Source organism: Pagrus pagrus, assembly GCF_965226575.1.
Source record: "Pagrus pagrus genome assembly, chromosome: 5".
Lineage (NCBI taxonomy): Eukaryota > Metazoa > Chordata > Actinopteri > Spariformes > Sparidae > Pagrus > Pagrus pagrus.
Genome location: NC_140189.1, coordinates 27,947,342 through 27,963,257, shown reverse-complemented (window position 1 = coordinate 27,963,257; position 15,916 = coordinate 27,947,342). Strand labels below are relative to the sequence as shown.

Here is a 15,916-nt window from a genome sequence, read left to right as displayed (position 1 = left end):
CTTTATTGCCCAGACTCAAGGGCTGCAGGTGCACAGGCCACAAAAGGGAGCGAAGGAGGGGGGTGGAAGGGTGGAGGAGGGGATGGGAAAGAGAATGGTCAGTCGGGAGATAAGAGAGGAAGGAACCGAGCCCCCCCCTCCTCCACCCTGGTTTAACCTCTACACCCAGCCATCCTCTACACCCCTCACCCCCTGCCTCCACCCTGGCCCCGTCCCTACCCTGCAACACCTCACTGTTTTGCTCGACCACCCTGCCACACGTGACAGGAGTGCAAACTGCGAGTGGTGCCGCCTGGCACTACCAGGCCTCCCCGGGTGTGTGTGGCAGGGGACAGGGGGCAGGCGTGGCAGAGTGGCCATGTGGCGGGAGCGGCCCTTTTCTTCTGAAGCAGCAGAGGAGCAGTAATGACTATGAGCTACAGCTGTGCCCACTGAGGCTTGCCCTACCTTGCCCCGCAGTGGCCCCTCAACCCCTCATCTCACCGTGCTGCCATGACACTGTTAGAGGAAGCTACAGAAGGATTTCTCTCCACGAAAAAACAATGTGGGACTCCTCGAAAGAGATTAAAAAATGGATCTTTAGAGGCTTCATGGGTTTAGCATATTGAGGATGAGTAGAAGAGTACGGTACGATTTATTTTTTCAGGACTGGAGTGTGTGTGTATTGTATTCAGATACAGTTACTAAATACTTTAATTAAGGTAATGTCACTTGATTACTTTCTGTAACTTTTGGATTACCTCACTACCAAACACGCAATTAAAGACTAGAGAAAAGAAATTTCAATAAATTGACTTGTATTCTGTCAGTAATCCCCTTTTTTGACTGAATGCGTCTGTAATCTTTTTTCATCTTTTTTCTGTAACTTTATCAGAATACAGTCACCTTGTTTTTCTGTCCTGATTATGTAATCCTGTTACATGTATTCGGTTACTCAAAACTAAAGATATCTTGTTAAAATACTACTTTCCTCAAAGTGAAAGTCCATCATACAAATTGTACTTGAGTAAAAGTCTAAAAGTATGTTATATTAAATGTATTTAAGTCTCAAAAGTACAAATAAAGTAAATTATACATATATTTACATGTACATTTTTATCTGATTGTCAATAAAATACATTAATTTAAAAGATGTGTTACCATGACTTTGATGCAGTATGTCATCTGCAAAGTAACTAGTCACTGAAGTAAAAAGTACAACATTTGATTAATATTATTATCGGTCTTCAAATGTCAGAATATAAAGGAAAGTGTTTATTTACCGGTCCAAAACCCAAATATTCTCAGTTTAAAATGATATGAAACTGTGAAAAACGACAGGCATCTTCTGCTTGAAGCACCTGTTGGTTAGATAGTTGATTTTTCAGTCTCATTCGTTTGGCAATGAGACTCAAAAATCAAATATCTACCAACAGGAGCTTTAATAAACAATCAATTGATTAACTAACTTGTTGCTTATTCATTGTCTGTCTGTCTGTGGTGCTGTGATCTGAGTGACAACAAAAGTGGAATTGATTTTGCTTTACGGACACTTTGTCTCTTTTCACACAATCAATATGGGAAACTGAACAAGCGCCAATGATTTGGGTGAAATGGGAATTATTGAAATAGTTGTTTGAGAAGTGACTTTTGTTTTTATTTGTATTTATTTCCAAACAACCCATAGTTAAAGCCTAATATCTAAGATTTGTTTTGTTATGCAACTAGAACAGCGTTTCAAAGTATCAAACGGCGGTGACATGTGTGTGTAAGAATTTACACCCGCATATTTTGGATTAATAAGTCGGATTAATTATTGTAACTGGATGTTGTTTAACAAGGTGTTCTGGTCGGGCGTGCCATCTCTGAAACAACATCAAAACAGATGTCACTCATTCACTCGCAACTCATTTACCTCTGTAATCGTTGCTGCCGGTCAGGTAGATGTTTGTTTGTTTTTTTCTACATGCTGTGATTTTCATTTGTGTCCATTTTTCAAATAAATCATTATATTTTTAGGTGACTCACCAGGTGAAAATACAAACGTCAGCATGACTGGGCTCAAAACCAGCATCGTGATAATGTAAAGGAACGACATAAAATCTGGCTCATCGTCAAAGAGGCTGTGAGATGGAAGGGTTTGTTTGTGGGTGAAGTGAGTCAGACGTTCAGGACATCCCATAACCTGTGCTCCACCTGTGACTCACATCATGGTGTAACGCCGGTGAAGAAACACCTAACTGTCACTGAACTCATTTTAAACTCGGCCCGCCGGGTCAAAGTGCTGTCTGTGCCTCCACGATCCCACCTGTAGACAAAATGTCCACACGAGTTTCCCCTCCACACTCACCAGAATAATACCCTAGCTCGCTCTCTGTCACGCATACGTAAATAAACACTCAAACCTGCCTATGTCACTGGAGCTGCTATAGGGAACACACCCTCTGGGACAGGAATAACAGGCCACTCCAGAGCGTGAGGACGTGGGAGACACAGTGGCACCATACAAGCATGATGACTCTTTAACGTCCCCTTATCTCCATCCCTAATCCTCGGCCGCTTCACCGTCGGCTACTGTTTACACCAACCACGAGTCAAGAGTAGAAGCAGAAAATGGACTTTCTTAATTCTGAATGACTAAAGTCCACTAGAAAGCCATTGAGGAAGGCCTCTAGTGTGGAGGGAGCCTCATATTGAATACGGATTGAAATTTACATGACAACTTAGGAAAAATGCTTTTTTATTACTCATTCATCCCCTAAATCACTTGGCTCCCCCGCTCCTTTCCTCTGCCTGAGCTATTAAATCACCATCTTGACCCTGCGACCTGGGGCCGCAGCCATAAAGAGCCCCCTGTGGGTCAGAGGCCTGATTGTAACATTTGAATATGAAATGGACTTGGTTGGGCCTGGAAACAGCCCCATGCGCTGAGACACAGGCTGACCCCCAGGAGAGAGGCCTGCCACAGCAGCCCCGGGCCTGGAGGCTCCCTCTCTCCTCTCAGCGAGGATTTACTTGGACTTGAGAAGGAGGGAGAGGCAGAGAGAGAGAGAGAGAGAGAGGGCTGAAGTCGGGGGTGGAGGGTGAAGCGGGGTAGGGGTTGAGCGAGAGTGAGGGAGAGGAGAAAGAGAGAGGGCAGACATTTGAATAAGACAAGAAGCGATTGGTGTTTGCATGACAAAGGAGCCCGCCATCTCCCCTGATTGGTGTCACAGTGCGGCACTAAAGCCATGCCGCCCCCCCGGGGAGGGGTGATGTGTGGAGCACAGGCATGTTTATGCATCCAAGGTGTGATATTAGGGAGGGATAGTGGGGGCCCGTCGTCAAGTTTCAGGGTAAGAAGTTTGTGCGCATATTCTTGAAAGGAGAAGTTTGCATTACTCTGACGATAAATTTACAATTTTAAAGCGAGGCAAGTTTATTTATATAGCACCAGTAAACCACAAGACAAGTCCTGTAAAAGGGGAGCGAGTAAAAATAAGACATTAAGAAAGTCTAAAATGTTACTTTTGTCAAGTAAGTTCACAGCCAATTGTAGATGCTTTATTAGAATAAGTATTGATAAAGAAGCCCAGTTCGTTAAAGTTTAGGTCTTGTTTTCACACTTTTGGACCTTCTTCTCTATCAGCTTTGATAACACTGCACTCGCCGAAGTAACTGCTGGTATCTGGAAATATGGTGACATTGTCACAACAAGTCCAACAGGGAAAGAAACAAGTGCATTCAGGCTCTAAGGCGGTTGTAAACCAGCCAACAGTTTAGCCAGATTATCTAAATCACTTAATATTTGGTGGAAAAAAACAAAAGTGTATGCTCACAGAAAAACTAAAACATAAAAGTTGAGGAGTTCAGTCAGTAAACTCTGATGACTGTTCACAAACAACAGGTTGCGTCATACTTTCACTGTTCCCATTCATCGCCTCTTTCCAAATATGTTTAGATAACCTGGAAGTTTATTTCAAACGTGTACGACTGTACGACTATTTTTCCTCAGAGTCTCCATGTTCCCTGATCTCAGCAGTTAACTTAGTGAATAAGATTTTATTATCACATCTCAAAAAATGATCAGAGCTATGAAAATCCCTGAGATCTCATCAGCCAAAAAGTTAGATTTCCTCTCTTTTGGTCCATAGCTGTGTCTGACTAAACCCTAATTTGTTCTGCGTTATAAGAAGGGGGAAATTGCAAAGCAGGTGCTGTCAGTTAAAGGTGATTTGAGACTTATAGATCACAGGTGTGTAAGATCCAAATGGGATTCTAGGAACCTGCTTAATCAAGGTTTTTTATACTCAGCATCTTTTATGAATCAAACAGGTTCACACCGTCTGAAATGATCTTAAGACTAAGTCTGAACATTTTCATAAAGGAGGCCCAGGCCTCAGACGTACAAGAGCTGGTCCATAAGTTAAAGGTTCTGTCTCATGTTCATCTTTATCTCTCAGTCTCAACCTTCTGAAAAGAAACACTGGCATGCTGCCCCAAACACCCGACCCTCCTAATTATTCCAGGGAGGTGCGAAAACCACCACCCTCCCCATCTCCTGCTAGGCTGTCAGTGAAGTTGTCAGCTACTGCAGGTGGACCTCTGGCACCACCGAGTCCTGACCATCATCCATCTCCCTCCTGCACCCACTCCCTGCCACCCCTCCTTCTTCTTCACGGGAACAATGACAATACAAGAACAGAGATGAGAGGGGATCATATGAGTAGGCAAATCCAGGGGCTATGAAGGGGGATTTCACAGCTCAACAAGTTTGGACAATTTGTTTACAATCCCCATTATCGCAGCCCCCTTGGGTGTAGGTGTATGCATAAACATTGATTCATTTTAGATATCGCAGATTAGCTGGGGAGAGTGGTGCAGGAGCTCCTAAAGTGCAAGAAAAAGTACCACAACAGGGGGTCAAAGAGAGGAGGGAAGCGCGAGTGAGAGTTAGCGAGGTCACACGCTCTCACTCACACACACACACACACACACACAGTGTACAGAAGCCACACACACACACACACACACACACACGCACACACACACACTCTTGCCCCCTGCAGACAAAGCCTCCACAGGCTCATCTGGGCAGTGCTGCCGGCCCTCAGGGACACACCTCCGAGAGAGATGGCCTGACTAACTCTCCATGGCAACTAATCAATAAGTGACAGAGTCAGTCAGGACTGACCCGTAGCCGAGTGTGTTCCACCTCCCCCCATGTTCCCAGGGTAACACCCCCATAAACCACACACACACACACAGACACACACACACACACAGACTGTGCTACACCAAAGTGCCCCGAAACTGAACAGTTCCCCGAGGAAAATAAATCTTTATTCGCACTTTGGGTTGCATTTGTTACCTTTTTCTCAACGTGTATGTTTTTGTTTGTTGTGTGTGTGTGTGTGTTTGCGCGTGTGTGTGTTTACAGGTTACTGGGTGAACACGCAGCTCCTGACAATAGCCATATGATCAGAGGGCTTTTGATGCAGCAGTCACCACACCGCCATTGTGTTTCTGTCAATCTGTGTTCCTTCTCACTGTCCTCCACAAACACTAATCAATATCTGTGGCCTAGATGAGAGGCCTAATCTTCCCCCTTGTCACCCCCTTAAGTCCCTCTCCCCCCCTGACTCTGCATTGTCTTGCAGCGGTCCCGTACTCTCTTCGCTGTCCCTAGGCATAGTATATACATCGGCACACGTACACTTGGCCCAATTTTTTAAAGGCTCCCAAGACGGGTCAGAAGTGAGGTCAGAACCCTAGTTTGGCAAATTAAAAGCAACGCTACATGCTCCAGTGTTCATAGACAAAGTGATGCGCGCTACAGAAAGGGACCATCTGCAGCAGACACACTTTTTACACACTAGAGTGTCTCGCCCGGTGCCTGAGCTTTCCTTAACGCACACTGGAGCCAACCGTTTGTATGTAATTGCCCTTACAGGTTATTCAGGAAGAGGCCTCTCAATCCAGTTTCATTCTTGTGTGTGTGTGTGTGTGTGTGTGTGTGTGCGTGTGTGTGCATGTGTGTGGTTTTACTCATCTTCCTCCAACCACAATTACGAGCTAAAACAAGTTGGAGTAAACCTCAGCGGCGCTTAGCCGAACAAAAAAAAAAAAAACGTCAAAGGGATCCTCGTCAGAAATAACTCTCTAAACAAACAAGACGCGCAGCGAGAAAACAGAATCCTCCCATTTCGGCTGTTCGTGTGATTTGTGTTTGTTTTGCTCTGGACAAAAGAGGCGGTAATCCCGTCTCATATTTGACACGTCTCATATTCACACACACCTGCTGGGACAAAGTAAACACGCCTTCAGAGTCAGACACCTTAATGGATGACCCTCGCATTAAAACCTAAGTCGGGATAAACCCCCTAAAGCGGGCATGTTGACATGATATGCTAAAGAGACGTGCCCATTCCGGATATGATTGATGAGAAGTAGCCACATCAGAGCGAGCGCATGTGACGGGGTGTACAGTCTGTACACAGGTCAAACAACAGCATGCTCGCAGGTGCTCGCTACTTTCTCCTCTCCTCAGTTCCACTCATTTCACAACTTAAAGGGACAGTTCACCCCCAAAATCAAAAATTCGTCCTTTTCCTCTTACCTCCTGTATATCTATCTATCTAGATTGGTTTGGTGATATCAGCCAAACACGGATGTTTGCCTTCTCTCTAATGAAAGTAAATGGCACTCGGCTCGTGGTGCTCAAAGCGCGTCCCGAAAAAATACATTTGAAAAAACTGGCAGACAATGCCTCTTTCCAGGAATCATGACCGGTTAACTAAAGACAATACAAAGACCGTGTTGTGAGCAGTTTCATGGAGGAACAATTTTCTTCCTAACAAACTACACCCATCAACCGTTTCGCTGCACAGAAGGAGGCGTGCATGTACTCACGGACAGGGCACTCGTGTGTGCTCCTCCTCAGCTGACTTGTACCGTCAGTAAGCTTAGTTAGCTAGCCTCTTGTCAGATGCCCTGGAGAGAAGAAGCCATGTTTCTTACGTAAAATTTTAAAGGAAATCTGCCACAGCGATTTTTTCTGTCAATCGCAGGGTGTCAATCCCCATCGAGAGGCTGACAGACATAGGGCAGTGGCGTGGAGAGACTCTTTAAGGGACAGGGGCAAAATATGAACGTCTGACTGAGAAGGGAAAACTTTATGTCACAGATTTATGCAAGTTTATGCTAGAGGGCAAATTATTCTGCGTTGTTCTCTGAGAATTAGAAGTGAAAGTAAATTTATTTGATGCTGTTTTTATTTTAATTATTTCAGTAACAACAGAATGCAGAAAACACTGTCGTTCAAACACAGTTCTCGCTTTGGTTTGGAGATCCTCCTTATTTTTAAAGGTCTCAAAGTTGGCAAGTATGCTCTGAGTGCTGATCCAGAAAGAAAATAGTTCCTACATGGAACTACTCACAACAAGGGTTGTGATTATCTTAAGTAACCAGGTCATGATTTCTGGAGAAAGACACTCCTGTTGAGTTTTTTTAAATGTATTTTTTAGGTGCTTCGAGCACCAGAAGCCGAGTGCCCTCTAGTTCAATTACACTCAGAGAGGGAAGACATCTCTACGACCCGTATCTCCAACATTCTGCATCTCACAGTGAAATAATAAAAAAAGGAAAAACACGAGTGTTTCAATTGTAAAGTTATTGAAACTGTGTCACCATGCAGAAGGACTCATGGATGGGGCTCGAGACAGCGCAGGGTGCATCCCTCCTCGGCTGAGCTGTTTGCTATCTTAGCAGTGATACAAAAAGAAAATAGTTCCTACATGAAAACTGCTCACAACAAGGTCTGTGGATTATGATTTCTGGAAAGAGACATTGCTGAGGAGGCAGACATCTCCACAGCCAAAACTCAAACAAAACAATCCAGATGATTAAACAGCTCTACAGGTAAGAGGAAAATGTGTATTTTTGCATTCGGGGTGACCTGTCCCTTTAAAAAATGTATAAATGTATTCTCATTTAATCACTTCATGTGCTCTACTCTATAGCGGCTCGGGCGCCTGAAAGTCTATAAGGGCTGAATTCAATTGATTTACCCTCCGCTGACATAAACATGAGTAACTAGCTGCTGGGCGGATGCAGTTTCTTGAGTGGCGGCATGCTTGTCTTTGAAGCACTTCCCACTCGGCATTCCTTGCGGTTGTGTAAGGCACGGCGATCCAACCACAGCTATCATTAATGAGACATTTGCATCAGGGAACATGTCTCACATACGTTCAGGCAAGGAGCTGAAAATCAGGGATGTACTTAAAAAGAGGCGAGGCAGAGGAACGGTCAAATGTGATTTTCTAGTGTCTCGGGTGAGTGAGGGAGAGCGAGTGGGTGAGTGAATGGAGAGGGGATTGAGAGGGACGGTGCAGTGGAGAGGGATGGCTCTCAGTGGGTCAGCCCAAAAGCCCTGACCCCAGGAGGATTTGATGCCATTTTCCCACGCAGGGAGTCGACCTGAGAGGAGCTCGTTAACAACATCTGCCCCAGTTCAGGGAGATTAACCCCCACCCCCCCCCCAACCCCCGCACCTCTACACGCTCACACATACACACCGCACTGCTGTCAATCTCAGTACCTCACACGACTCTCCGGACAGGCCGGCCCAGGCTGGACAGGCCTCTCTAGGCCCCTCCAGGCTCAGCTCAGAGGGCCCTCCTGGAGATCCCAGCCACAGCAAATCAATACAGTCTGACTGTGTCATAGGTGCAGTCCCTAACACGCATCCATTTGCACTCAAACTATGTCGCGAGGTGACGTCTGATCTGTACATCAGAGGTGTTTCCAGATTGGAGTTTGAGATTACGTGACAAGTCGAGGAGAATGTGCTCAGAAGGTGTGTCCCCCTCGCTGCTCGAAGTTGCCAAGCAGGTCAAGCAGGCGAGCCAGTGATGTCACCAACGTCAAGTCTGTCAGCCAGATTTGTGTAATGAGTTTTCCACTCATCGTTCTGACGTCAAAAGAGACACCCAAAAAAACTCGCCGTCGCTGCTTTTACCACCTCGTTCGCGTATGCTCCCACAAGTCATGTAACTGGCGGGGCATGTTCCGACACACGAGGGGAGACACGACATGTTAAAAACAGGATCGGCTGAAACACGGCCCGGAGCGCAGCCGCTGTTAAGCTGGAGTTTTGCATGCGCTGCACACATACGTAGGTGCGCGCAGACACACAGCGGCAGAATCCACTGGGAATCCGCTGAATCCATGTTCTACAGGGCTATAATTAGGTTAGTTTTTGGAGAGGGGGTTAAACAAACAGGGGCTGTGAGGTCATAGGCAGATGGAAGTGGGATATGCCTGCACTTGCTGAGTGGGCACAGAGCTCCACATGACAGGAGAGAGAGAGAGAGGCCCTCTGGGCGCTCAGCAGGGGGAGAGCGAGGGGGGATGGGGGGGCGGCGGCGGCGGTGGTGGTGGTGGGGAGTCCAACTCGGATGGCCTCACTGCCAGAACATTCAATCTATAGCTCGATGCCACACACCTTTTCCCGAACATAGATTTTCACACCTAAATCACCCTGACATGTGATCAGCAAAGCAGCGATCGCAGAGGACAGAAAACATATTTGACTGAACTGAAATCCTTCAAACTTTCTGTATCAGTTGCTGAGCAGAAATCTCAACATTTTGGTTAAAAGTTAACTCACATGTCCATCCTGGATATCCAATCCTGAGGTTACATAATTTTCAAAGACTCACAAAACCGTCCCTCCGTCCGGCCCACAGCAAACACCTCTGACACCGGGGAGCAGGAAGAGAAAAGCTGCTTAATTACAAAAAAATGAGTTGGAAAGTGTGATTAGGTGACGGGTGGCTGCTGGCACGCTAGAATGACTTAAGACCCTGTCAGTGAATGCAGGGAGGTCTGGATAATCTTTCCCTCCACAAAGGTGCGTGGGGCTAATCCAGGCCGCTGTGCTGAGCCGTGGATCAAGTCCTACAGGGAGTGTGGGAAGGCCAGCAGGACCGCCACTGCTTCGGCCCTCTTGGTGGCCGCAGCTTATTTATCCTTAAGTACACTGCCGGTCCATTCAACCGCACACCTTTGCATTACTATTAGAGTGTCAGCCACAGTGAGCGCGTTGAGGGGAAGTTTAACGTGCTGATATTCAAGATAATGTGTTGAAAAATAAACTCCACCACGGAGAGGATGGCTGCTCTGAGTCTTCGCTGGATTTTAACAGAACCAAAACAGAGGCGGACGGATCGTCACAGTGCCCGGAGAGTTTAAAAAAGGAATGTGAATGAGTACAAGAAAAGTTTCTCTGTGTATGAAAGGCTAAATGAGAAAAATCCCACATAAACACGTATAACAGTTCATATTAAAATACTGATTTGATTCTTTAAAGTCGTTTATTAACTTGTTTTCTGTTCAAAATTAGATAAACTGTCACATCAGCACTGAGTAAATTTACAAAACTTTCTGAAAACAACTTTCAGCTGGCAGCTCTTGTGTTTCATGGGGTGTATTTATATATTTATATATATTTATATGTCAAGTTTACACCACTTTTAAATGTGAAGTGACGCAACACTCACACCCTCTAGTTGTCCTGGTCTTATTCATTTAGATTATTTACATTATTATTTCTATAAGAAAGTAGAAATATTGTGTTTGAATTATTGTGATAAAAACACACTCAAGCTGACTGAAGCAGCAAAATGATGACAGCCTGTCGAATTAAATACTCAAAGTGTCGCCACTAAGTAAATACGTGAGCAGGTAAACTTAAAAGACAAATGGAGTCTTTCACCAAATATTTTATAAACTAATTTAAAAAGCAAGAAGAGATTAACTCAAACCTTATTTTCTACTAAAGTTCATTCCCTTAAATGATGAGCCTGTAAATATGTTGACCAGTTATCAGAAATAAAAACTCAAAAAGGCCTAAGAATTAAGTCAAATTACATTCTTGAATGTAAAGTGAAAAATGTAGCTTTTTTTTAAGCTCAGGAAAGAAAAATATAATTCTCTCATTATTCTTTAAATCTTATGATAAGTGGAAGGCCAAATTTAAAAAAGGAAACTGAAGATATAGATAAAAGGAAAGTGAAAATATCACTGTACTTGATTATAAATGTGAAAATAACATTATTCAGTAAGTTGGAATAATCACTGCTGGAGATTCAACCTGAACCCCAGAGATTAAAAAACAAAAAACAACCAAAATCTTATTTCCAGACCTCATTTTACACACAAAAAGACAAGACAGAGTCCCAAAATCATGTTTCGTACAAATTTATTCAGCATTTAAGAATAGAGGATGGTCTTAAAATATGTAGAAACGTCAGTTTAAATAAACCTTTTCGTTCAGGATAATGAGTAAACATGACACTGTCAAAACCATCACAGAAAATAACATTTTTACAAAAACAAAATTTGAACATTTTTCACGTGACAAAAAAAAAAAACAAAAAAAAAAAAAACACATCGGGTTCACAAGCTAGAAAAGAAAAAACAAAAAATCTCACTATAAATAAAACTTGCGTTTGCGACCCGCACAGTCTTAACATTTAATTTTTAAACCTAGGTCATGAGGGGGGAGGAGGAGGAGGAGAAATAAAAGAGAGAGAGAGAGAGAGAGAGACTACAAAAAATTTTGGACACAGTCGAGACAACTGACATTCTACAAATTAAGTGTAAACATTTATGAACCAACTTTCCATCCAGCTTTTCTGAAACACACCAGCCTCTCTGAATGAGGCCACATGCCTTTTCATAGAGAGAAAATATGGCATTAATTAAAATATAGAAGTCCAATTCTTCTACGTAAGGTTGATTGCTTATACTTGTGATAAAAAGCCTCTTTGCAATGCAATTTTTACTCTGGTGGGCTTCAACGCTCAGTGTGGGGTCCATTTAAAAACTCATCTTAAAATGGACAACTCGAGAGAGAGATATGCAGATAAAACTGTTGAACGTTGTTTTCTTTAGCAACCAAAAAGTTCAAGTATCCGAAGTACTTTTTTTTTTTTTTTTCTTTCTTTCTTTCTTTTTAAAGTTTGCAGTCTTTTCTTTGCTTTCTGCTGCTCTCAGATGTGGGTGAGAGGTAGCGTCCCATTGACGCCAGTCCCTGCGGTCTGATAGTGCGGATGGACGCTGTGTAACCGACTGCTCTGCAGGGAGGAATGCTCTGCGCTGTCCCCGCCGGGCGGCAGGTACATGCTTATCATATCCCTCAGGTCCCCCAAACACGCCCGCTGGGAGTGGGACGTGATGGCCGGCGGCGGTGAGCTCGGCTCGGTCTTGCACACGGACGCCATGGAGCTCAGTCCCATGGCGCTGCTGGTCTGCTGCGTGTACGCCGGAGACATGCTGTACGTGGAAGCCGCGTTCATGTAGGTCTGCGCCGAGGACATCATGGGGTACTGGAGCCCTGCCATCTCGTACCGGTGCATCTGCTGGATCTGGGGGCTGTTCATGCTGTGATGCTGAGGGTAGGCCAACTGGTCCTGCATGAGGGAGTACGCGCTGTTCGTCCACCCGTTCATGTGCGCATAACCGTCCATCCGCTGCCCCACCGACACCGAGTTGTTGACGGCGTTGGCTCCTGGCGCCAACAGTCCTCCGGGCAAAGAATACTTGTCTTTCTTGAGCAAGGTCTTGGTCTTCCTGCGGGGACGGTATTTATAATCCGGATGCTCCTTCATGTGCATAGCGCGTAGACGCTTGGCCTCGTCGATGAATGGCCTCTTTTCAGCGTCGGTCAGAAGTTTCCAGTCAGCCCCGAGCCGCTTGCTGATCTCGGAGTTGTGCATTTTGGGGTTTTCTTGAGCCATCTTCCTCCGCTGTCCCCGGGACCACACCATGAAGGCGTTCATCGGCCGCTTCACCCGCTCCTGGTCGCTGACACTGTTGTTCTTTGCGCCCTGCGCCGAGCCGGACTGCGGGAGCGGGGTCTTGATCTCGGTTTCCATCATGTTATACATTCAGGCGGCTTTTAGTGTTCACTCACAGGCACATGAAAAAAAAAAAAAAAGTTCACAAAACAGCGCCAAAAGTCAAAGAGGTAGAGATACTGACCAGTCTCATAAGAAGATGGGGGGAAAAAAAGTTGTGCCCAAAGAGGCAAATGTGTCTGCAGGTGCTTCTGGTTTCTCTCCGCGCAAAGCTGCTCTGTCCCCCACGGCTCTGAAACAGAAGTCTGTAAAGTTGCTCGCCAAGCTCATCTGTTAATAGGGCCGGACCCATGTGATGTGGATTGACAGCATGACAATGAGGAGCAGGCGGCCAATCAGCGCGCAGCTCCCGCATGCACAGCGCCGTGTTTTGGTTAGAGGAGGAGGGAGAGGTAAAGTTTTAAAACAGCAGCGCAGCGCAACAACCTGAGAGCCGAGAAATGGTTTTTATATATATATATATATATATTCACAACAGTCAGGAGACGAGTGACGGGAACATGTGCAGCGGTTTGATTTTTGACGTTAAAACAGCAAAGATCGCAGTGAAAATCGTTTTTCTCGCAACAAAGAGATTATTTTATCAACTTTTTGTTTCACATTTCGGACTCATCTGGATAAAACTGAGTCCAAAACACACAGAGACACAGTTTTATAACACCATGAACACTTCACCTCATATTAAACGAAAGATAGTGTATATGTGCTGCAGGGAAACACGAGTCTTAAGGCATAAATGTCAATAAATTGATAAATTACAAAGGCGAATCCCAACAGGGAGAAACTGAACTAAAAATGAGTGCAAACTGTTTAAGTAAAAAGCAGAATATTGGAATAAAAAGAGCCTTTTGCAATAAAAATAAATAAAAAACGTTAATATCAACCTGCTGACAAACATGTCACAATATAAAAACAGTTATTTTGGGAGATGTAGCTGCTGTCAAATGCTCCAAACACAGTTTTTTATTTCATGAGGAGCTTTTGGACCACCTGCTCGGACGTCTTTCACAGCCTCTCACGACGCTGGATGAATTTAAAGAACAAGAAGTGATTGAAAATAATTCAATTCCCCTTAAAAATAAAATTCAACTCCCCCTAGAAGAATAATAATTTACACGTAAACACGCGCAGTGTGAGGTGTAAGCAAAGCTGGCGGCTTATTATGAATAAAAAATACATTTATTTATAAACGACTAATATGGTGTAATCTCATTATCTGATCACATCACCTCAACGTGTTTTCACCTAACAGCCCCCTGAGTCTCTGTGACAACTGAAATCAGAGGCTCGTGTGTGTGTGTGTGTGTGTGTGTCTGCAGAGAGAGAAGAGAGCCGCAGTCCAAAACTTTAATGCATCAACGACCTCTTGTGGAGGGGACGGGCCATCTCTTCAGTCCCAGTGGAGAAGTTTTTTTTGGAGTTTGGAGACTCAGGCGGGCTCCCCTCGCTCCTGGAAGCCTTCAGCTGGTGTTCAGCGCTGACTTGTTTTCTCTTCTCTCTGTTAATGCTTATTAAAGTGATCACCGTGGAGAGTGGAGAGGCTCCTGCTCCTCGTTTGCATGTGTCCGCTCACAAACGACCCCGAAACGCCGCCTCCGATCAGCTCAACAGGGCAAACCTCACACCTGCTAATGATTGAGAGCGAATCGCCCATCGAAAACAACTATTAACACCTCGGTATGTGCGTGAGCTCTGCGGGGATCGTTGCAGTATGTGCATTTAGGAGCGTTTCACCTCCCGCAGCTTTAAAATCTAAAAAAAAAAAAAATCAGCAGCGACCGCAGGCCTCCTGCGTTTTATCTGACATCCACCTGAGGGACTTTTATTTTATAATTCATTAGTTAATCTCAAGCAAACGTTGCGATGCAAGACTCCGTTTGGAAAATCGGTTATTTAGTAGAAAATCCTAAATGACGAGGGGCGCTCCCTCTGATTTAAAGCTTTAATCAGCTGCTTGTTCCCAATTATCGATAACCAGATAACATGTCAGTCACTGCTGCTCTGCTCTCTCCTCAAGAATGAATAAAAGTTTCTGTCTGAACATCAACATCCAACGTGTTTTCTACAAAAACGTATCGCATTAAGAATAAAGCACATTTTGCGTATATTGCGCTCAGAAACTCAGAGGCAGACACAGAAACCAACGTGTTCATGATGTTTCTGACTTCGGAGATTTCACTGCACACATCGGCACACAAGGCAAAATGATGCGTTACGTTAAAGGCTGGGAAAGCCTATAGTAGTCCCCCCTCCACCCCCCCACACCCCCAGCCATATAGCTAGTTAGTGAGTAAATCAGCTGAAAAGAGACATCACTTCATGAATTTAATTTTCGCGTTCAATGGGGCGTCACAAACAGAGCGAGAGCAATAAAACTAACGTCCAATTAGCGGTCGTCTATTCTCAGGAACCAGTTATTTGTTTATCTGGGCACATCTCAATACTGATCCGCTTGTAATCTTCTTATGGAAATTGACCGGTAGCAGAGAGAGAGAGAGAGAGAGAGAGAGAGAGAGATACAGAGAGAGAGAGAGGGGGAGAGAGAAAGAGAGAGGAAGAAAAAAACACAGCAGTAGTAACCCGGAGTTTGGTAATGAGGGCCTCTGTGCAGCTAATTTCCTAATTAAGGAACGGAGGACCACCAGCGCAGTCTGCTCCGATTCAGACTCAACGAGCCTGACAGCCCGAAGGGGCTCTCAGGGCGCGCGGCTGCAGGATCCCACTGTTGAATGTTGGGAAATATGCGGATGTCCTGATGGGAGGATGTAACCTGCGTGCAATCAGCTCCATCCTAATTTAATGTTTCAAAAAAAAAAAAAAAAAAATGAGATGAATTGTGCGTGAAGCGTGACGCGCTCACAACCACTCCTGAGGAGGAATCAGATGAATTCATTGTAATTCTCGTCGGATTATCGAAAGCAAAATATTAACGTTCACACTGATGTTAAATCTGACGGGAATCATTAAGGGACATAAAGGGTTTTGTTGAGGCTAAAGTCTAATTGTGGCCTCGGGGCCTGGAAAATAAAGCCAAC

At 44.7% G+C, this 15,916-nt stretch overlaps 1 protein-coding gene across 1 annotated transcript; it reads right to left on the bottom strand.

Moving 5' to 3' along the window:
* Positions 1–11,204: 11,204 nt before the first annotated feature.
* Positions 11,205–13,124, bottom strand: sox3 (SRY-box transcription factor 3). Its single transcript, XM_084352776.1, has one exon. It carries the CDS (start codon positions 12,909–12,911, stop codon positions 12,015–12,017), a length of 897 nt encoding a protein of 298 aa, XP_084208902.1. The 5' UTR covers positions 12,912–13,124; the 3' UTR covers positions 11,205–12,014.
* Positions 13,125–15,916: the final 2,792 nt, after the last annotated feature.